The sequence below is a fragment of the Nelumbo nucifera genome, chromosome 4 (genome assembly GCF_055504915.1).
Source record: "Nelumbo nucifera cultivar China Antique chromosome 4, China Antique-T2T, whole genome shotgun sequence".
NCBI lineage: Eukaryota > Viridiplantae > Streptophyta > Magnoliopsida > Proteales > Nelumbonaceae > Nelumbo > Nelumbo nucifera.
Window position 1 is genome coordinate 24909771 of NC_142652.1, and position 24460 is coordinate 24934230.

The 24460-nt window shown below is 39.8% G+C and overlaps 2 protein-coding genes across 28 annotated transcripts in view; one reads left to right on the forward strand and one right to left on the reverse strand.

The window, feature by feature from the left end:
- The first annotated feature begins 3504 nt into the window (after positions 1 to 3504).
- On the forward strand, positions 3505 to 5294 carry LOC104603045 (transcription factor MYBS1-like). The gene is made up of 2 exons (XM_010266970.3): positions 3505 to 4313; positions 4416 to 5294. The coding sequence occupies exons 1-2, from the start codon at positions 3895 to 3897 to the stop codon at positions 4870 to 4872; spliced, it is 876 nt and encodes a 291-aa protein (XP_010265272.1). The 5' UTR covers positions 3505 to 3894; the 3' UTR covers positions 4873 to 5294.
- Positions 5295 to 7818: 2524 nt separating this feature from the next.
- Positions 7819 to 24460, reverse strand: part of HDA15 (histone deacetylase 15) — a 38813-nt gene continuing 22171 nt past the window's right edge. For 13 of the 27 annotated variants that reach the window (XR_016085190.1, XM_088902527.1, XM_088902521.1 and 10 more), the window contains 2 exons: positions 18749 to 18920; positions 8117 to 8389 (listed from right to left, as the gene is read on the reverse strand). Coding sequence is in view for 24 of the 27 variants with exons in the window: in XM_088902527.1 (XP_088758653.1) it covers positions 8253 to 8389; positions 18749 to 18920 (309 nt within the window). In the remaining 3 variants the exon portion in view is untranslated. Of the gene's footprint in view, positions 8067 to 8116; positions 8390 to 18733; positions 18921 to 24460 lie in introns of those variants that run through there. The other 14 variants (XR_016085192.1, XM_088902537.1, XM_088902539.1 and 11 more) reach the window with 3 other exon arrangements.

Below are 24460 nucleotides of genomic sequence, written 5' to 3' on the forward strand. Positions count from 1 at the left end.
AATTTTGAATCTATAAGAGTTGTTCTTTCTTGTTAAGAAAAAAGAAAAAGAAAAGAAAGGCTGAATGGATTGGCCATGAAAATAATCAAAACATAGGAAGCTTAATCATTGAATGTCAAATTTGCAATCAAGTGGGCTGCAAGCAACCATCCAAGTGGCCTGTCACCTTCCTACCATCCAAGTCCTCTTGCAATGGCAGACTTGTTTTAGTAACAACCTCCAGGCTCCAGGATGTTGGGTCCCATCTATGGTTCAATTTTGATCATTTTCAGCCATGGGCTATGTAAACAGGCCCATTGACCCCATGAGAGAAAACTGGGTCTAAATTCCTTCACTGAAAACGCAAGAGTCTGACTGGTAGGAGTGACCAACAGGTGGGTCTGGCATCTGGGTTCACCGAGGCATGGGCCAAGCATTCAGTAAGGGCCCACCAAGGTAAGCCGTGTGGTGCCAAAGCACTTGAAGCAGAAGAAGCTCACATATAGCTAAATTTGGTCTATATTGGCGCTTGATCCATGAAGGTGTTGACTGGCGTGCAGTGGATCAGGAACGGCTTTAATGGTCCCACGTACGTGAGAAGAAGATCAATGGTCAGGACATTACATCAACATTAGCTAAAATTGGGCATCGGAAGTCTCCTTGGCGGGCCCATTTGGTGGGCCCTGGCCAACTTTATCTAGAAACGAGAACATGAGATCAAGGGTCTGTCTCTAATCTCTATGACTATTTGGCTTATAGTATTACTTGATTCAGTATATTCATGTGAAGGTTACCTCCAGCCAAGGGAGTAAGAGACACGCGCATTCTGTGGCCTACATTAATGAATAAAGGAAAAGAAACCTGAAGAAATGGGGGAAAATGGTTCAAGTGAATCTCTAACATTTCAATATTTTCTAGCGGAGTTTCTGAATTTGGCCAAATCCTTATTCTTTCCCAAATCCCCATGATCAGTTTGGACAGTGAATTCAACAAACTGGACCATATTCATCCTCCTCAAATTGGATTAGTGTTGGAATGGAATCAGTGAGTGAGAGTGGATTGTGGGCGTAAAGTGGTTCAAATCCAATGTCAATAAATAACACCTTTGAACTCTTCTATGCCATTTAGAAAATGGCAATAGATAAGGCTTTCCTTTACCTGTTGACTAGGGCGCGCAAGTTGAAGAATCAGTTTTGATGAATGATGATATTCTAAAGCATGGAAAATGCTAAGCAAAACTGAAGGATGTCCATTTATGATAGTAGGGACTCGTGTAATTACATCTCTCTATCCATGAAGTTGAAGTTTCATATATGTTAAAGTAACATTTTTGTCTATTTAGTTTCCGAAATTTACTTAATCAAATAGTATGGTGTTTGGTATTGGAATTAGGGGTGTAAGTTGGGCTGGGTTAGGGCGGGTTGAGGCCAAACCTAATTCAACCTTAGGTTCTAAACCCCCAACCCTAACTAAATTCCTTCAACCCAAAGTCAATTTCGGATTGGTCCTAATATAATATTTTCTTCCCATCCCTTAGAATCTCACAAAACTATTTAATCTCAAATCTTAACTCAATTTTCACTATATATAAATAAATATATATATATATATATATATATTAATCCTATGTTTTATTAGTATTTGTTTGTTGATGTTTTTATTGATTTTTTAGTACAATTTTCTAAAAAATAAGTGTTTGAAATGACTATATTTTATTATGAGATGACTTATTATAGCTCTTTTATGCCCAACAAACATTAGAAAGGAGATGAAGAATAAAATATTCAAAAAACATAAAATATGTTATTAAGGTTTCAAAGAGGAGATGAAGGGATTATCTTAAAAGAAAGACATGATAGTATGTAGTGAGGGCTATACAACTATCATACATCCAAGCAAATCAATGTATGATATATAATATATATAACATATATTTATATATGACATATACTATAGAATTGGGTTCAGGTTGGTTTGGATTGTCCAAGGGGTCAACCCTAACCCAACCCGAAACAAAGTTGAGTTCATAAATTTCAACCCTAAGTCTAACCATTGGATTCAACTTTTCTCCCCATTTTCTAGGTAAAATTGTTCTAGGCTTCGATACCAAACATGCCTGATGATTTAGGGGACTTTTACAAAGAAAAATGTGGGAAGTTTCATTCCTTCCTGCGAAGTTTAAATGCAATCCTATTTTTATTTACAATAATAATAAAATCTTAATTTAATTTCAAAATCATTTTAGAAAACTGGATAAATTGTGTATTTTAGGCCTTTCTTCTACTTTCTAATGTTGGTAATTGGATTCGGAGCATTGCCTATAAGAAATAGACACCGTTAGCTTAAAATCATTGCATCATAATCTTTTGATATCTGATAGTTTATAAAAAAAATAAATGCCCATGTTTCAAAGTAAATCAATAGCCATTTTAAGCTAGCTAGGTTTTAAGGAATTCTTCAATTCCAAGAAAGAAAATTACATAGTTAAATATATGGGCTAACTTCAATCTTTATATCCAGTTGTATCATCCATTTCAAGGGAGGAAAAGTTGAACACAAACTCCAAACCTTACAGAATCAACAGAAAGTAGACTCTGAAATCAAATTTTTATTTTGTAGGTAGAGTCGAGAGATGTAAATAGGAAAACAAATTGAAAGAAAACAAAACAATAATGTAATAATTTTGTAGTTGAAATCACCCTCCCAGTTAGGTGAAATTGTTTCAGTCTACGTGGCTTCCTACTGGCCACAAAGTATGTAGGGATACTCCCACATTTGGGTTCCTTGATGCAACTGCTAGATGAAAATTTTGATTATTATTTCTTGGTATGTGTGTGTGTATCCGTTGTCTTTGTCAGAGAGAGAGACCCACAAAATAAGTACTTTGTAAGGGAGTAGAAGAATCCATTTGCCAAACATGTTAGGGTTTTCTTTATAAGGCCAAGCTGTGAAAGATTGGTAAACTAACAGAACTACAGTGGTAAAATATTTCCAGATCAAGTGAAGAGACGGACAATATGTTGTGCATACTCTAGGAATCAGCATCTTTCAGTCAACCCAAAATGTTCCCTTAAAAGATCAGTTCATCTGATGATTATATAGAGTTGCAACAACAACCATGATCTGAGTTCATTATTATGATATTAACCCATCTCTGATTTGTGACTGTGAGAGGAGGAGCCAAGTTTGGCTACTAACTGAAGCACTACTTGGCAATTTGGCATCATCAATGATCAAAGCGTTTAGAATGCAATGGCTTAAGGGTCATGACATCACTTTCTGTGTTTAATTACTGTGGAGAGAGATGCAGACAATAATGGGGGCCATGGCCTCCTGCAGTGTGAACAGGGTTTAAAAAAAAAAAGCAGAAGGAAAAGCCAAAAAGCCGGGTTCATTCAGGCTGCATTTTAGCCTTAACGAGTAATGGAGAAATGGCCACGTCCGTATCATATGCGTGTGAAAAGTATGTCTGAGAGAGAGAGACCTAAACATTCACAAATTTATAAAAGGTTTGGCTGATTGGCTCATGGCTGTGATTACAAGCGATGGGCGGTAGTTGGATTGTTGGAAAGATTCTCTTGCTCTCGTCTTCTCCTCACCAGTCACCCCTTTACACACTCCATGATTACTATGTCTATGTAAGTGAAGAAAGAGTCACGAGAGAGAGAGAGTATATGTATTGTCTGAACATGACAACTGATCCATCCATTCAATTTCCAAGTGGTCCATAAAAACTTTACCTCCATTGATACCCATCTCCCTATCCTCCGCACCTTCCTTCATTCTTCCCTCCCTGAGTCCCAAAATTGCCAAATAGCAATGCTAGCGAAAGAAACCGGATTCTTGTAATTAATCTGTCATCGTCGTTGTTTGGTATAGACTGAGCTTGATTGGAACAGTTCTAGACGAACGAACATGGCTAGTGTAGGAGGTTGGAGCAGAGAGGAGGAGAAGGCGTTCGAGACTGCAATTGCGATGCACTGGGCTTCTGACGACTCAAAAGACCGATGGGAAAAGATTGCTTCCATGGTTCCAAGTAAGACTGTAGCCGAACTGAAGAAACACTACGAGGTTTTGGTCGAGGATGTAGATGCAATTGAATCGGGTCGAATCCCGATTCCCACTTACGTCAAGGAGGCGGCTGCCAACAGCAAAGATCAGCACCTCTTTCTTGCTTCTGCTTCTGGGGCTGCTGATAAGAGGTTGAACTGTAATTTTGGAACTGGGTTTTCTGGGTTGGGCACTGATTCAGGCGGGGGGCAAGGTGGGAAAGCCGGGTCTAGATCAGACCAGGAGCGACGAAAAGGAATTCCATGGACAGAAGAAGAGCACAGGTATCTTTTAATTTCGTAGACCAGTAACAAAAAAGCTTAATTGTTTCAGATTAATCATGGATATCTCTAATTGGGTACTGCTGCTTCATGTTTATCATCCAGGTTATTCCTGCTTGGTCTCGACAAATTCGGGAAAGGAGATTGGAGAAGCATATCAAGGAACTTCGTCATCTCCAGGACGCCTACTCAGGTGGCAAGCCATGCTCAGAAGTATTTCATTCGCTTGAATTCTATGAACAGAGATAGGAGGAGATCCAGCATCCACGACATTACCAGCGTTAACAGTGGAGATGTCTCATCACCCCAAGCTCCCATTACTGGACAACAACCGCATAACACTGCCGCCGCAGCCGCAGCGCCGGCGTCCGCCAAGCATCGGCCCCCTCAACCCAACATGCCGGGTGTAGGTATGTATGGACCTCCAATAGGCCAGCCGGTTGCCGCACCGCCCCATATGGTTTCAGCTGTTGGGACTCCAGTTATGCTTCCTCCCGGGCACCATCCCCCCTACATGGTCCCAATGGCGTATCCGGTGGCGCCGCCCACACTGCACCAATAGCAGCTCCTTGCTGCATCCAACCTGTGAATCTACCACTGTTTGGCTCCCCCACATCTGATGAGAGGAATCTCCTATCCAATATGAGCTTCACTTGATTAAGGAATGATGGTGAAGACCATGGAGCAAGGGCTGGGAGTGCTCACTGCTCAGCTCTTCCATCAGGAAGCACCAGTAGAACTGTTCTCTCTCTCTCTCTCTCTCTCTCCCCCCACATTGAATTATGCAGTCCTGTTCACTGGATATCTCTACTTTCCAAATGAATCTAATTCATTACGTAGAGCTCCTGGACTCATAATGTTTGTCACTTCCTTTACTAAATCTTGTAAATTTGTAGGGGAAGGGGGATTTTGACATCATCTAGCTATCTTCAAGCTGGTTTGAGCCTTTATGATTTTAACTAATCAGATATTCAGATTTAAACATGGAGCACTGTGTGGGTCGTTTGGTTAGTGAAGCATGATTCCATGAGAATTATGCAGGAGCAGGACAGAACAACCATCATAGGATCGATCTCCATTAAAACAAATGAAATAAGACTTTCTTAACTACAGATCAGGAATCAAAGACCGCAAAACTGAACTAGGAATCAAAGATTTGCCCATGCCAAATCTGGTTGTGTAACCACTAATGACTCATTGCACAACTCTACCAAATGCTTTCGGTACTGCTGCAATCCTTGAATTAGAAACAACCCAGTTGAAGCCGAACTCAGACGCACAATTTATTCAAGTTTTATATATCAATTGATGGTATATATAAGTGAACGTTCTACGTGTTTGATTGATTTCTGGAGTTTGAAAGTGGAAGACCAGACACCAGAGAAAGAAAACTGTTACTGTTTCGTGGTTGAGGAGGATACATCGCCGTCCATAGGCACCTCAATTATAGCTGCTATTGTCTCCTCCCGGAAAAGCAGGGCCCTTCATTTGATTGATTTCAAATTTTCACCCAGGTAGAAGTTCTTTTTTTTTTCCTTCTTTTTTTGGGTAGACACCCAAGAGAAGTTGTATACCAGACATCTTCCCCAAGGAAAAATGGTCCCAATAGTTCAATCTGTAGTGACCTTTCTGGACGGCAAGAGACAAGGGTCGTTGCATTTGGTGAAACAAAATATAGTACGTCTTAACAAATCTAATTAAACCTATCAAAAGTTGCCACAGTTTCTCACTGATCTGATAAAGATTAAAAAACAGAAAAAAGAATTGCCATTGTTTCACCTGTTGAGTCTATATAAGTCTACATCTATCACAAATCATTTCTTCAAAATATCTTATAAGCCCCAATCAGAAGAAGAATTGAAGGCCAGTAGCATTTTAAGAAGCAAGGAGATTTTCTTACCCTACATGAAATAATGACCACATAATAGCTTTTTTAAACATTCCCCGAACAAAACGCAAATTTAAGAATTGCAGAAGTAAAATTCTATTAGTGCTTTTTCTACTCTGGTAATAATTGTATATACCGAACCGTGAATGAAATTCACAGCTCAGTCGTTAAGGTCCATGGCTGATTTCAGCATATTCTATTAGTGCTTTTTTTTTCTTTTTTTCTTTTTTTTGTGGTAATAATAGTATATACACTATAAAACCAATGAACCATGAATGAAATTCACGGTTCGGTTGTTAAGGTCCATGGCTGATTATAGCATATAGATGAAGTTCCACTGTCACTAGTAGTGGTGAATTGGTGATCATCAAAAATCAAACCAAACCAACAAAACTAAACTGAAAAGTTTGGTTAACAGAACTGGTTTGGGTTCGGTATTTTTGGAAAACTGTAGGTACCAATTCAGTTTTGATTAATCGATATAAAAAATTGACAGTTAATCAAACGGCCTGGTATATAATATACGTTATATATTATTACCTATATATTATAAATAAATATATACATATATATTTAATTACAATACATAATATATTATTTATTATTTTTAGTATAATATATTATATGTATTTCTAGTATTTTTATTATATATTTATAATACATATTATAAATATTAAAAAATCAAAAAAGCAACCAACCAAACCGATCATCCAGTGTATTGATTCGATTTGGAAAATAGGCCCACGGTTCAATTAACCACCCCTACTCACATCTCACATGGGCACGAGAGGTTATGGGTTTGGGGGATTTCATGTTGTAAACTGCATAGTGTGGCCAAATAAAAAAGAAAGAAGAAAAAATTATATATTGATGAAATTGACAACAGTATGTTCAATTAGTGTTCATAATCATCCTCACAGAAAAATCGGATTTTGGAATCTCCTCCCAACATAAACTGCCCCAAAGCACATCTGACTATACGATATGCGGATACAGATCATATTGGATAACCGTAACAGCACAAGCCCCAAAAACAGGGAAAAGCAAAAGATAAAGATAAGAGCAGCCAAGGATCTCGAACGTGATACCGAACATAAGCTTCATCATCATCGTTGATTATGTTCACACTAGAAAATGACCAAAGCGTTCGGGCTTGTCCAAAAGACATGAGCCTTTTACCTTGGGTTTAGTAGGGAGTCTAGTGACACAAGACAACCCTTATTTAGGCTTAGTTTGGAAAGAGTACAAATACAAATGTAGAGTGGCAAGCATTATATTTTGCATTATTCCAAACTGAGCCTTACCTACAAATTTTACTTGAATTCAATTCTTTAAACTCCACTGTGTGGTACGACGTTTCGTTCCTTTTTTCTTTTCTTTTTTTTTATTTTGGATGCTATACGAATACAATATGAACAAAAACCGAAAAACATAATGGTACCAAGTACCATAGACAACAGCATGTTCGGATGCCCGCTGAGATATTGTTGGGTTCCTTTTGATTCTGACCTCCGAGGAGTGAGGAGTGAGGAGTGAGGAGTGAGGAGTGAGGAGTGACACTAATCATTAACGGCAAATCACCAAAAAGAGTGTTGCATGCATCCAAACCAATCACTACAATTCACCAAAAAGAGTGACGATAATCATTAACGGCAAAAAAACCATCTTTAGTTTTTGCATGATTTGTTTCCAACAGCGTAGATCGATGCGGTTCTTAATAATGTGACACGACACCCGGCTGCCACAGAGGAAGTGCTAACAGTAAATGTACAAGGAGGAGACATGGGGCATCACCACTGAAAAGTGAAAACTCCATCTGGAATCCAATATGCGAAGACTGCATGAAAATTGGATGTGGCTCCTTTAACCTTTTAACAGATACAATAAGTTTAAACTAGAGAAAACTTGGTAAAGCCAATGCCGCCAAAAAAAAAAAAGCTTCATTATCGTAAATTTCATTTTATACAAAGATGAAATGGTCATGAGACCAACCGCAGTTCCAGGAAATGCACAAGAATATAATTACCAAAAAGTGGAATGAACGACAAGTTGGATCAGCAGCAGGATCTTCTGGGACGAACTTTTGCTTTTATACGAAGTTGCCCATACAAGATATTATACATTAACCGCTTTCCTCCCCATAACCACCATATTGGCCCAATAACACGTCGTCTCTTCTTTGTCGATTTCTCTGCACATTCCAAAGAAACTAGTTATTAGGGAATTGAGAGAAGACCTTTACTTCTTGAAACGCCGATAAAACATTTTGAATTTGCTACTTTGTGTACTTTTAAAGACAACAGCTTGACCCACGACGGTTAAACCTAGTGCATCCAAAATGAACATCTTAAAGAGGTGCCTAAAAGACTACTAGTATGTGACGGCATAATGTGCAAAAATGGTTTCCATGCTGATATAGACTGTACATTACATATTCTGCTCTAGATTTTACATTATCTTTTCTTTCATTCTATCATCAAGTACATATGATGTTCGAAGTGAAACCTCCACTCACTTAACACCTGAAAGAAAGCTCAAAACATCATCCACAAAAATAGTCTCCGAGTCCCTGTACTCTGGAATCACCGTATACAAGCTAATAGTGTATAACACTTCTCTCACCAATCCATCTATAATGGGTAGCTCAGCCATGGAATATTTTTTGGTTTCTTGCTAGCCAAATACACCAAAAACTGTTTGCTTCCTTATTACACTTTCAACAATAAGGATGCAAACCTAATTGCATCTATTTCTCATCCATAAAAGTTATATCCATGCTTTTTTTATCAATAACAATAAGCTTTATTAATGAAGTTTTGTGAAACTTTAATTACAAAAGGGGAGGTAAAATGTCTTAACTCCCCAAAACAAAGATTCCCTAATCACCCCTTGCTTGGCTAACACATCGGCAAATGAGTTAGCATTTCTCTTCACCCAGCTGTACTTGACCTCAATATCCCTACTCAGCCATTTGAATTTTTTCCTTACATTGCTGTAGCTCCACAAACCACTGTTCTCTCCCTTCAGCCAACTAATCACCACCTCCAAGTCACCTTCAAGGACCAAATGTCTGATGTTTAATTCTCTTACTCATTGGATTCCTTCCAGAACTGCAAGAATCTCAGCCCTAAGAGAGCCACCCTCTCCGATTGGGCCTAAGAAGATGGCAGTAATAATCCCATCCTCATTCCTGAATACTCTCCCAATCCCAGAAGGCCCTGGACTCCCTAAGCTACTACCATCAAAATTCAGTTTTATGAATCCAGAGGGAGGAGGGGACCAAGAGGGCCTAGGAGTCCTCTCAATAAGTCAGCCACGGAACAATCTGAGAACAGCTCCATAGATTTCAGCCAGTGGGCTACCCTTAAAGTGAGTGTATCAGTTCTAATAAGTTTTCCATGGTTCTTTCCTTGTCTTAAAATATTCACAAGTATCTCTCTTTCCATAAGGACCAACACACTACTGCCCTAATGCTTTTCCACATAATCTTCCCTCTTTTCTTAGGTCATTTGAAGAACAAAGGAGAGAACAAACTTTGCACACTCACGAGGGATTCCAAATACACCCAAAAAGGGAGAAAGCCCACTCCTAACAGTTTTAGCAACGACAAGTAACCATAAGGGGGTAACCAGTTTCCCCATCAACTCTGCAGAGAGTACACCTATTGGGAAGTAAACAAGAACTAGGTCTCCTTTTCTGAAGCAAGTCATTTGTGTTAATTCTTTTCAAGAAAGCTTCCCAACAAAAACTACCAACCTGAGGAGGAATGGGCATGCTCCAAATCACTTTAACAAGGAAGGACAACCCAAGAGGAACATGAGGCTGAATTAAGGTGTCAAAAAACGAGGCACAAGAGAAAGAACCTAAAGATGAAGGGGTCCAAAATCTGGTGTCTTCCTTATTTGGGTCCAAGAAAACATTTTCAAGGATGGCTAACAAAGACAAAATACAGCCCAATACTGTATCCCTAATTGCCCTTCTTAGGCTCAGGTTCCACCCAAAACCAAAGTAGATTTTGAAGGAACTAAGAAAGAGGAGATAAAGGAGTGGAATCGTATGGAGTTTGGAAGATTGGAGGAAAGAAAGCATATCTTGATGAAGCAGATAGAGGAATTGGATCTGAAGGAAGAAAGTGGATCTTTTGGAGAGGAAGACAGGGGGATTAGATGGAGTTTGAGGAGGAAGATAGAGGATCTCTTGCTCAAGGAGGAAATAAGCTAGAGACAGAAATCCAGGTGTAAATGGTTAAAGGAGGGAGACAAAAACACTAGGTTTTTTCATTCTATGGAAAATGGTAGGCCTTCTAAAATCCATTGGTTGTGATGCCTCTTTCTTCTTTGGGACCAAAGCAATGAATGTTGAGTTCAGACCCGGATTAATTGTTTCCCTCCACAATATCCCAACAATCCTGATTAGAGGCCATTGTGAAACCATCTAGGCCTGGAGCTTTTGTCTTATCCATTGAGAACACTACTTCCTTTATCTCCATATCAAAATTCTTCTCTAACCACTCTCTATTCTCTACACTTAGAGTTGGCCATTTCAAACCCTCCAACCAAACCCTCTCATTTAAAGGCCTTCTAAAAATAGATTTAAAATGATTTACAAAGGCCTCTACTATTTCTACTAAGTGGGATACAACTGCTCCTTCAACTTACAATTTTGAGATGAAATTCTTTATTCCGCTATCATTTGCCACAGAATGGAAAAACCTAGTGTTTCTATCTCCCTCCTTTAACCATGTACACCTGAATTTCTGTCTCCAGCTTATTTCCTCCTTAAGCAAGAGATCCTCCTTCTGTAATGAAGATGGGTCCTTCAGTAATGAGGATGGGTCCTTCAGTAATGAGGATGGGTCCTTCAGTAACGAGGAAACACACCAGAAAATGGGCTATTCATTTGTTGTTGGGCTTGTCCGAGTGCTTCATAAGATGATAGGGGCATCATAGACCGATGTGGGAGGGGCTTCACCAGAAAATGGGAACTCTCTCACGGTACCTTGGCATTCACGAATATGATGGGTGAGCACTAACTGGACAGAAAGGTTTACCTGAAAACGGCTCTGAACCTTGCCTAACAGAGGCCAAAGGGAAAACTCATATGATGAGTGGATATGATCCTTCACAGAAAGGTGGTGGGGTTTTGCAACTGAAACAGTTGGCTCCATGCACCCTATGTGGTTTCCCACATTTCCAGAGACAAGTCGTTGTCTCTGTCACTGAGATGGGAGGAAAATCTCAGAGATGAAGAAATGGGAATGGAACATTAGGAATAAAAGCCATATCTATGTAATGAACATGAATCAAATTATGTTGTGGACTAATGTTTGTTGTTTTACCAGAAAATGGCTAACGAACAATTCGCCAAGCTTCTTGATGACAACAAACTTAAGGGCCCTAATTACACTAACTGGTATCGTAACCTCATGATAGTACTGACTTCTGAAAAATTGGATAAAGTTGCCAAAAACCCCACCCCGGAGCATCCAGGTGATCGGGCTTCTGAGGCCCGCAGAAGGGACTACCTAGAGTGGGAGGAAAAGAACTCCCTGGCTTGTTGCTATATCATAGCTTCTCTGGACAATCCAATACAGAGGCAGTTCGATCAGATCAAACTGGCCAAGGACATATTGGACAGTCTGAAAACTATGTACGAAGAGCATAATCGTTATACTCGGCAGAACGTCTTGAAGCAGTTCATGACCGCTCAAATGACCATTGTCTTCGGATGATGGGATACATAAACAAGCTGGAAGCCCTAGGGCCCGGGCTAGACCACGTCACTAAGGTAGACGCCATTCTGAATTCTTTACCTCCGTCCTATAATCAGTTTGTCATGATTTATAAAATGAATAAGTTGAACGTCAGCTTACAAGAGCTCAGCAATATGTTGCAACGAGCTGAGGAACTAATTCGTAAGGATGAGCCCGTCGCCATGCTTATGGAAGCAGGCAAGTGTGGCAAGAAGAGGAGGTCTAAGAAGAGGCCCCAGAAAAAGGGCAACAAATCCAAGAAACAGAAGAAGGACAAAGCATCCGATGCCTGTCACCATTGTCACTAGACCGGCCATTGGAGAAGGAATTGTCCTGCCTACCTAGAATCCAAGAAAGGTAATCCCGAATCCTGTGTCATAGAAACCAATTTGTTAGTTACTTCTGCTTCCTGGTGTATTGACTCCGGGGCTTCGCCTCATGCATGTAACACATTGCAGGGTTTCAGAATAAGCAGAAGACTGAGTGAGGGAGAGGTGACGCTCTTCTTGGGAACTTCTGCAAGCGTTGCAGCTATGGCCATCGGTAGCGTAGAATTGTTTTTTAGAGAATGATCACTTCTACTTAAAGATTGTCTTTATGTACAGAATTTAAGAAGAAATTTGATTTTTGTCTCAAAATTGTGTGCTGATGGATATTCTGTTTTCTTTAGTAATACGATTACTATTAAAAGAAACAACAAATTCATCGCATGCGGGGAACTGGAGAACGGTCTCTATGTTCTGCATCCTTCTCTAGAATCCAACATAGCCGAAACTACGTCGATTGGCGTTCCGAAGAGAACTCGTGATACAGTTAGTCCCACGTGCCTGTGGCATTACCATCTTGGCCATATCGGTATTGATCGAATCACAAGGTTGGTAAAGGATGGTCCTTTGGATTTTCTAACCGTAGAAGATCTTCCCACCTGTGAGCCTTGCCTTCGTGGTAAGATGACAAAACGGCCATTTGGCGGCAAGCCTGAAAGATATACGGGCACGCTTGACCTTATACATAGTGATGTATGCGGGCCCCTGAATGTTAGGAGTCGTAACCAACACGCATACTTCATCACCTTCACCGATGATTATTCGCGGTATGGTTACGTGTACCTAATGAGACACAAGTCTGAATCCTTTGAAAAGTTCAAGGAGTTTAGACAAGAGGTCGAGAAACAGTTGGGGAGAGAAATTAAGACCCTTCAATCCGATCGAGGTGGCGAATATCTCTCGGACAAATTCAGAATTTACTTGAAGGTCAACAGGATAGTATCGCAGTTAGCTCCTCCTGTTACACCACAACTTAATGGTGATTCAGAGAGGAGGAATAGGACCTTACTTGATATGGTCCGGTCACTTCTCGCACACTCGGAGTTACCCACATCCTTTTGGGGATACGCATTAGAGACTGAGATTTACGTGCTGAATAGGGTTCCAACCAAATCGGTTCCGAGCACTCCATATGAACTTTGGAGCGGAAAGAAACCAAGTGTCAGTCACTTGAAGATTTGGGGTTGTCCGGCACACGTTAAAAGAACGAGCCCGGACAAATTGGAATCCCGAACCAGTCGTTGCCTATTTGTAGGTTACCCTAAAAGCTCTATGGGCTATCTATTCTATGACCCAGGAGAACAGAAGGTGTTCTGTAGTCGGAATGCCCATTTCTTGGAGGAGGATTACATCCTAAACAATCATCGTCAGGAAGTTGTTCTTGATGAGAGCTCGGATGTAGTGAGAGGTGTCCCACAAGTTCCAGGTAGTGACCAACCTAGAAGATCTACCCGGGTATCCAAGCCACCAGTCCGTTTTGGTTATGACCAGGATAGTTACCTAGTGGAAGCCTTGACTAATGAGGAGGATCCCGTGACTTATTCGGAAGCTATGTTGGACATAGACTCCCTTAAGTGGGTAGATGCCATGAAAGCTGAGATGGACTCAATGGAGACCAATGGAGTCTGGACTAGTAGATCCGCACCCCGAGGTAAAAGCAATTGGTTGCAAATGGATTTACAAGAGGAAGGGCCCCGATGGCAGGGTTGAGACCCGCAAAGCTCGTCTGGTGGCGAAAGAGTACACTCAGAAAGAGGGCATCGATTATGAGGAAACCTTTTCGCCTGTGGCCATGCTTAAATCCATTAGGATCCTGCTAGATGTAGCAGCATACCATGACTACGAGATTTGGCAAATGGATGTCAAAACTGTGTTCCTGAATGGAGATCTTACTGAAGATATCTATATGCAGCAGCCACAAGGCTTCATAGTTGCGGGTCAGGAACACATGGTATATAAACTAAATAGATCCATATATGGACTTAAGCAAGCTTCTAGGAGTTGGAACATCCGATTTGACTCTATTGTCAAAACGTTTGACTTTGAGTAGAATCCGGATGAGCCCTGTGTTTACAGGAAGACCAGTGGGGATAAGGTTACGTTCTTGGTTTTGTATGTGGATGATATCCTACTCATTGGGAATGATGTGGGAATGTTGACTTCGGTCAAAGTATGGCTTTCACAGCAATTCTCCATGAAAAATCTTGGAGAAGCGTCTTATATACTGGGTTTTCGACTCTATAGAGATAGATCGAAGCGGATAATAGGATTATCCCAATCTGCTTACATTGACAAAATCGTCAAAAGATACAACATGGAAAACTCCAAGAAGGGAAATGTTCCTTTCAGGCATGGAGTTGCTCTCTCCAAGAAGATGTCTCCCAAGACATTTAAGGAGATCGAGGACATGAAGAATGTTCCCTATGCCTCTGCCGTGGGGAGCATCATGTATGCCATGCTGTGCACTTGCCCCGATGTTGCTCACGCGGTGTGTAGTAAGCAGATTTCAGGCCAACCCAGGGCTGGAGCATTGGACCGTTGTGAAATGCATACTTAAGTACCCAGATGGTGCATCACTACAGATCCAAGGGTATACTGATGTTGACTTCCAGTCAGACCCAGATGATAGAAAGTCTACATCTGGTTATGTATTTACGATAGGATCGTGTGTTGTTTGCTGGAAAAGCAACAAACAGGGGTCCACGGCGAATTCCACAACCGAAGCCGAATACATTGCCGCAAGTGAGGCTGCCAAGGAAGTCGTGTGGATGAAGAAGTTCATCCAAGAGTTGGGAGTAGTTCCATCCAGCACATCACCCATCCCGTTGTTGTGCGACAACAATGGGGCCATTGATCAGGTTAAGGAGCCACGAGCCCACTCGAAGTCCAAGCACATCGAGAGGAAGTACCACGTACTGCAGGAGATTGTTGGTAGAGGGGACGTCCTGATTCAGAAGGTAGCTTCAGTGGAGAATGTTGCAGACCCATTAACTAAGCCACTCACACAGAAAGTGTTTGAGAAACACGTGGAAAGTATGGGACTCCGGCTTATTCCAGATCGGACCTAAGTGCAAGTGGGAATTATTAGACAGTTTTGTATGCCCTTAGCTCCAATCAGTTTGATGTACTTATGACATTTATTGTAAATGAATAAAGTACATATTTGATTCATGCTCATGTGGTATATTTCTGTGTAATACCCTTAAACTGGACACTTATGAGACTTGTGTTGGTTTAGAACGTTCACAGCCAGTGGGCCGGTCTGGGGAGACCTATCCTGATAAGGCCGACACTGGTGTGCCGCCAAGTCGGTTGGGGTGGCCTGTCTCTGCCACCAGAGTGAGACCCAAGGTACATGCAGTGTAGGATTAATTGAATCTTTGAACCGGACCAAATTACCAGTATTGCCCTGGACCTTGGAGATTGATGGGCAAAGCTGGAAAGTTACACCTGACCCCTAGACTCGATTATGATACTGCACTAGGTGTCGGATTGGGCTGTCTTTAATATGCCAATCAGTGAGATCCTTAGCGAGGGTCAAAACCTGGGTATGTTGGGACAGTCTAAGAATTCATCTGAGTGGGTGATCATAGTGACAAGATCAGCCCCTTTGTCGGACAAAGGTAATGATCAGAGACGCACTCTCTGATGGAAACCAAAATTGTCGGCAACTGATTTCAATTGTTGAGATTTGTTTTGCAAAATATATTTTATATGAGATATAAAAGTATATATATTACAGTTTCTAAACGTTTGCAAAAGGTTTTAATTCCCGGGATCCATGTGATTAGAGAGTGCAGCACTGTTCCTTGCAGCCGAGAGAGAGGTTCTCTCTTGTCGGGCAGTGTTTGATCATTATGGGCTAAGAGGTTAAGTGTATGGCCATTGAGGGTAATACCTGATGGGCTAATCTTGCATCTGCCCACAGTCCCTGGGTGTTACAAGGTGGCTTGGCCTAGGGACCACTTAGGGTAAGTGTTGGGCCCATAGAGCCCATGTGATGAATTTCAGGGGGTGCACTGTCCATAACAGTGTATTCGGCCAGGCCTTATAACAAAGGCTGGGCTGAACCCATGTGGCTGATGTATAGATCAATGTTTGGGTCCCACGCCATACAAGGAAACCCAACTGAGCAGTAGTTTGGAAGGCTAAGTGAGCACATAACCTTATTGGGCCTAAAGCCCATTTCGAACTGGGCTGATTTGATCAGTTAAATAAGGGGCGAATTCTGAGATTAGATTAGCAGATAGAATTGGGTCTTTACCCTATCCACTCAGAGAGTCCAGATCTGAATGTGATTCAGATCTGAAAACCTCCTAATAGGATTAGGAGGGAGCTGATCTAATCTGCAGATAAGATAAGGGTTTACCCTTATCACTTAAAGGAAATTCTGATCCAAATATGATTTGGATCAGCAACTCCTAATGGGATTAGGAGTTGATCCCTTTAAGCTTATAAAAGGAAGAGGGGGCGGCAGCCTTAAGAAGACATTCATATTCACATCCTCTTCAGAGCTGAAATCACAGAAGAGAGAATTCAGCATCACTGCGCTAAATTCTTTCTTGCCGCCTCTTTCCTGCTGCCGCCATATTTGCCAGTTCGATCTCCTATTCTCAGTGGGAGTGATCAAGATTGGATCTTGATATCAGTCCTTTGTGAAAGGGCTGATTGGAAGTAGTGCTCACGTGTCGTCCAGCTGATTCTTGCGAAGGATCTGGTTCTTTTGAAGAATGTCGTTGATTCTGCTCCATCCTGCACTACGCCATCTTCAGTGGGAGCAATTTTTGGTTCCTTCCTTGAGCGTGAACACCTCCATTGGGAGATACTATTTCTCCGTATCAAGCATATCCCTCTCCTATTGCTTTTGTTCAGATCTGGTTCGGTTCTTGGTTCAAGATTGATCCTTGAAAAATATGATTTTTCTAAAATAGGGAATACGATTCCCAGTAGGATGGAGAGAAATTTTTTGAAATTCGCCCATTCTATTCTGCAAAATTCGGGCATCCATATGATGGATATCTCATCCCTTGAACTCTCTCACATATTCTTACTAAAATCTCCTTACTGACTTAAGCATCGAAGTGTCCTCCTGGGTAAAACCTACCCAGGCACTCTAATCCTTCTCTCTTTACAGTCCCTTTCAGCTCGGACCTACAGTTTCCAGCTCGGCAATATAGCTCGGCATTGCTAGATCATAACTTGGTTTGGGCCCAATCACTGACATAAGGGAGCGAGCAGATAGCCCACCCCGGGTAAAGCACCGCAAATACTCTGACTGTTCTCTTGCAACTCGGCCTACCGACCTCAACAGCCTGACGTCCGATCTGTCCTCCAACAAGGAACTACCAGATCATGCACCATCAAGAATTAATAGCAAAGAGATGCAATACCACCAAGACCCTATCCACGCTTGTCCTCCATCAAGGAGAAAAGCCATTTGCTATATGAGGTCGTACACTACTATTTGGCTACAACATGTTCTTTGTAGATTATCATTAAGCACAAAAATGATCCAAAGGGTCCCCTATTGGATGGATGGTTTAGATTAGCCACATCAAGGATCCACATTGAAGAAATAAACTAGGACATGTAGGGATTCTAGGTAAGCTCCCAAAATTCCCTGATTGAGAAATATTTTGAGTATATATCCACAAAATGCAAAATCCATGGCATAGTCGTCAAGGTGACGCCTAGGCGGGCACCTAGGCGACAAGGCGCCCTTTGAGGCTCACCTCGCCTAATCGTCAAGCAATTTTCTACTTCATACTACAATATACTTTTTTATTCATTCTTTTTTGAGACTATAATTATAAAATAGACATTATTAAACTAAAATAATCATTTTGTGTGTTTATATACTAATTTCTTTTTATTATTTTCTTATTCACAAGGGTTTAATCAACACAAACATTGTTAACCTGAACCAATAAGTATTGAACCCTCAAACATTGCTAAATGTAGTATTGCTAAATGTTGTATTACTACTACTACTACTACCAATGCTTTTTATTTTCCTCTTTTCCTATAACAAAAACAAGGGTTCAACCCCTATATTTTTTTAATTTTATTTTCATTCCTCCTTTTCTTCTCATGAATATGCTGATTTTCTATACTTTAATATGAAATTTACACTTTTCTTATGAAAATCATGAATAATAATTAAAGAAATATGGTTATGGTACCTAAGGAACTACCCTAGGATCTATGTTTTTAACATAAAAAATCCATTGCCTAGGTGACAAGGCGCCCCCCAATCGCCTAAACTCGCCTTGGCGCCTTGAAAACTATGATCCATGGTCAGTGATTCATGCTAACTTCTCATATTGTGGCTCTTGGATCCCCCCCCCATCTAATTTTGTACATTTACACTTACAACTACATTGAACAGTTAAAGAAAAAGGCTGAAAAACTCTACACTTAATTTGTAAGAACATGGCATAAGGACAAGAGTTCATACAGAAAGGGCACGCACTTCTGTTTTGGAAAGGAAATGATCCCCATTGTGATTGTAACTGAGCAAAGCTGGCCTGCAGGGTAGGCCAAAAGTTCTTCTGAATTTTCAATACTTCCAAAACAGTTTCCATGCCAGCTTTGGAAGGTACAACACGATCCAATTCACATCCAGTACTTTCACCAAGAAGCACCTTTAAACAAAAAACTTGATCAATATTATAAACCAAAATTCATGACCAATGTTTGCATTATGGAACTGATCTTCTAACATGGATAAAATATGGCAAAACAAATTTAAAAGGTGCAAACAATCTACATAATTAAAAAGATGCAACAAGCATTGAATGAAAAAACTAGAAAACCAAATTTATATGAGAAACCAAAATCCTGGTGCATATAAAGCAGTTTTCCATTTTTCTTCCAATTTTTTATAGAAAAAATATTAAAAAGAAAAAAAAAATAATGTACAAGTGTGAAGATGTAAAATTGAAGGAGTTTTTATAGACCACAAAGGTACTCTACACAGGTTAAATAGGTCATGAGGAATCATCCAAGATGAGCTTATCCCTACTTTAAAGACAGTGGGAAGTTCATTTGGGTAAAGCAACTACAATGTGGAAAGGGATTCTCAGGTGGCTGTAGGATGGTTGCTTAGTAATAGTCCAGGCACCCTGGCATCGCAGCAGTCAACATAAAGAAGGTAGATATCTAGCAAGAAACCTAAAACACATTCTGCTGGGTACACATTATCAGCAAACACTTTCTCATAACAGGTAATAACAAAAAAGAGATATACGGAGATTTCCCCAGGGAATCTGTAATTTATATTCTATAGAAATATCATAGTATGGAGGGTAGCCCAAGAGCTAGAACTTGACATTGTAAAAAGGTGCATTTGGCACTATATTCTGACTTGTTTATTTGTATTTTCTGTTTTCTTTCTCTATAATCAATAAAGATTAGCTATTGGCAAAGAAAATGTACAAGTTGCAGTATTAACAGAAGAATTTATATGCAAAATAAGACCACATCTAATTGATGTGGTCAGCAAAATGGTTGTAGAATAAATCGAGAAGTATCCTTCCTTTTTTTCTGTTTATTGAATAGTTTTCTGTTTTATAGGTAAATGGGGTCTAGCTTGATAGTTATGTCATTTGTGCCTTACTTGAGTTGTCTTTATCATTTTATGATCATAGGGTAATAGAATAGGAATTACATTTTTCTTTGGGCTCAATTTATAATTTGGGTGAACAGTAACCCAAGCTCTATTATTTCTCTATAAATGCATCTTTTTTAAGATAAATAAAGAAAAAAAATTTATTGCTAAGATAAAAAATTACAGCTTAAATATGGTGACAAGAGGTCGCCCCCAAAAGAAGAAAGAAACAAGATAAAAACATAGCAAACTTCAAAGAAAACAATACAAAAAATACAGATTTTTAAAACACCCAACAAATATAAAAAATTGCACCCAACTCTTTTTCTTTAATCCATGAAATTCTGGCAGAGAATCAACACCCAACAAATCACTGAAGAGCTGATCCGAGCCACCACCTCTTCCACTCTTTTCTTCTTATTCTCGAATACTCTTCTATTTCTTTCCTCCCATACTTCACAACACACGGCAAATGGACTGCAACTCCACATCAATTTGACTTTAGTACCACCCTGAATTCTTGGCCAGCAACCAAAGATTTCAGACTTATCTGAAATTGACCACATATCCACCTTAAACAGCTTGAAAAAGTAGAACCATATTGGGGATCTGAATCTGCATTGGTAGAATAGATGAATAATGTTTTCCGCTCCAGACAAGCAAAGAGCACATCTAGTTGGAAATTGAAATCCTCTACCCTTTAGGATGTCCTGAGTGAGTCATTAAGTACCCCCTGGCTATTAGCCGGGCAAAGGCTTCCACCATTGGGGGCACTGGTTTCCCCCACACTCCCCTTGATTGAATCAGCTTCCACCAGGTTTCTGATCAGAATGGAGTACATTGACTTGACTGTAAATTTTCCATCCTTGCATTCCTTCCACCATCTCTATAAATACACCTCATAAGCCATATTTTGGACTTAGAACAAGAGAATGAATTGAAAGAGTTTTTTTTTTTTTTGAAGTGGTGCAAGTCTCATCTATTTCTTCTCAATGTAAACCTTTATTCCTGCTTTTAGTTCTCTTTTTTCTCCTTATTTCTATATCCTCTCTCCTCTTATAATTCTCTATTACAAGCATGGTTCAAAGTATTGATACGCCTCTGTGTATCGGCGAAGGCATATCGGTACTTAGATTCAGGCGGAAACATGTTTCTTTTTAGTTTTATTCAAAATTTGGTTTTTGGGGAGTTAAATACACGTATTTTTCAATAAAAAGAGTGGGGTCTCGAAAAACCTGTAAACAGGTATATCGGGACCCAAAAGATACGATATACCCTGTATCGGTGTATCGTATTGAAATTTTGAACCTTAATTACAAGTTTAATTAAGATTTATTGGTAAGAACCTCTTTTAGCTCTCAACAAGGCTTCAAATCACTCCTTATGACACTCCATATTACAACCTAATTAAGTTTCCCATTATCTTTTTCAATTTCCTTGGTATCAATTTATCCTGGTCCTTTAGTTTTCTCCTTGGAAAGTTTTCATCTTCCTATGCAAGATCAGTTCAGATTCCTCTCAAATTTAGCTCTTCCTCATTATTCTCCATTATAATTCTTCGTACCAAATTTCAATTCAACACTCCAACTATGCAGAACCTCCTCAATATAAGGGGGTATTCAGTACTGTGGAAATAGCATACCTGGTTTCAATCCATGCCACTGTCACAAGCGTGGATTGAACTGGGCTAATATTGCAATTTCTCATCCCACGGTTAAACCTCATGGATTACTCCACACCACAATGGATTAAATTATTACTATAGTGCCATAAATGATTAAGATATTTTATTTAAAATTTTAATGTCAATACATACATACCACAGTCCAGAATAACTACAGAGTGTAGTGTAGTTCAAATCATGTGGTTTCAACTGCACCATAGTGCGGCCATGTAGGTTCAAACACAGAACAGGAGATAAAGACCACATGGATTACTCCACACCACAATGGATTAAATTATTACTATAGTGCCATAAATGATTAAGATATTTTATTTAAAATTTTAATGTCAATACATACATACCACAGTCCAGAATAACTACAGAGTGTAGTGTAGTTCAAATCATGTGGTTTCAACTGCACCATAGTGCGGCCATGTAGGTTCAAACACAGAACAGGAGATAAAGACCACATTAGCAAACACCCCCTAAATTGACCCATGCATCTCCACATTTTAGGTCTGCACACAAAATCTATTCCTAAACCTATTTTCTTGGTTTTGACGAATTTCATCGATCTAAGAGAGAAATTGACATTGTTGAATCTGACAGAAACCTTTATGGATCAGTTGTGTATATTATGGAGTTCCAACCTTTTCGAGTCATTCCTTTAATCAGCCCACCTAACTCTTGTAGGACCACCCATCCTGCATCATTAACATGGTTTGCAAAGTGTTGAGATGATGATAGATGATTGCCGAGGGGGAGGGGGGCGGAGGCACCTAGGCATCACCTAGGTGATGGAATGTTTTTAATAAAAACCGTGAATCCAAGGGTAATTCCCTAGGTTGCATAACAATCAATAACCATCTTTCACAATTAATGGTCTATAATCTTCATAAAAATGCATAAACTTCATTTAAAACATAAAAAAAAAATTAATATATTCATGAAAAAATGGAAAAAATAAAAGAAATTTCAAAAAATAGAGGGACTGAGCCTCTATTCTTGTCCTAGGAAGAGAAGAAAGAAAAGAAATGAAGAAAGAAGAAGAAGAAGATCAATATGTCTTGATTGGACAATATTTTGAGTTCTTCTATATTTATTAAGTCTTCAAGGGTTCGGGATAGTATACATCTTGGTTGAACCCTAACAAATAAGGAAAATAATAAAAAGAAACTAGTATATTAACTCAAACTAAATAATTTAGTTTAACAATTTGTTATTTATTATTATAATCTAAAAAATTAAGAATATAAAAGTACCCAAGAGCACCATGTAAAAATATCCCTACAATTAATAGAAGACATGTCTTCGCTGGGTCACCTTGGTATTACCTGATTGTCATAGTTAGGTAGTACATACTAGAGGTAGTCAATATTTTATAGTGGATTATTCTTGTATCGTTGGGTGTAACAATAGATGGCATGCCTTCGGTTGGTTATTTGGTTTTTCATTTGATTGAAAGCAACATGTATGTATTTTATTGGATGATTGAATTGTTGTGACTATTTGAACCCTGGAAAACCAAATCACCCAACACTACTAGGTGATTTGAGTTATCCTTTGACTTATAGCATGTCTAGGTCTTTTAAAGACCACATGAAAGTATCATTTCTTAATATTCCTATTACGGTAGTGGATCCTAGAGATCGCCTCCATTTTATCATATGATAGCAGGTAGTGTATCACTTGGGGTAGCAACAACAAACATGCACTCACTGAGTAATTTCATCTTTCATTTGATTGATAGAATGTCTTCATTTGAGGGTTGCAAAAACATCTTGTGACCATGTGGGCAAATCAAAACCAAATCGCCTAGGCACTCACAAGGTGGTTCGGATTTAAATTTGACTGTTAGCATGTTAGTGACTTATTGAAGGATCACAAGAAAGTGTTGTGACTACATGAACTCATTGAAATCAAATCACCTAGGCATGCCCTCACTGGATGATTTGGTTTTTCTTTTGATTGATAGCATTTTAGTGTTTTATTAGAATGTCACAAGAAAGCATTGTGACAATATGGAAACATCATAACACATGTTAGGCTACCTTGGCATTTCTTGATTGTCATACCCCACCTAGGCATCACCTAGGTGTCGCCTTGACAACTATGATCAATAGTTTAATTGACAACCTCCAAGCAATCCTAATAGTCAAAGCAAGAAGATGATATCCATTCCAAACAGTGTTTCAAAAGGCGTGGGAGGCATACGCTTGGAGGCGCGCCTCCCCCTCCAGGCGAGGCGCTCCCAAAACGCCCTAATGTCACAGGTGACTCCTTCATCGCGCCATCAAGCACCTACAGTGAGCCACCCGAGTGCCAACCGCGTGCCTTCATGGTGTCAACATGGGTGTCATGGGTGGGCTTTGCTTGTATTTTGTAAGGGGGACCGCCAATGGCGTTATTGTAATTACTTAGTATGCTTTTCCATCATTTTGATGTTTCCTATTATCACTCCCCCAAAAGCTTAACGTACTCTTTGAGGGGAGGTAGGTAGTCGAGTGAGCTCATAAGCGTGTAAAGGTTAAGCACGAGATCCCCTCGACACTGTACTGTGTGCTTGTGCTTACCACTGATTAATGCAATACAAGTAGCCTTTTGCTAATTCGTGTGCCATCTTGTTGCTTTTGTGTGTGTGTTTGCTTTGTTTCGTAGGCTTACTCGCCCATTTCGAGTGCCGCACGGGGCCAACGATTACCCCCGTGACACTAAGGCGTATGCCAAAGGCGCTAACACCTTTGAGGCGTACGCCTCAGGTGCAAGAGGTGTATGCCTCTTGCGCTTTTTCATGAAGCGTATGCCTCGTGCACATCTTAAATAAAAAGACAGAAAAAAAAAGAAAAAGAAAAAAAAGGAAATGAAAGGAAAAGAAGAGAAAAAGAAAGAGAAGAAAAAAAAAGAAAAAAGGA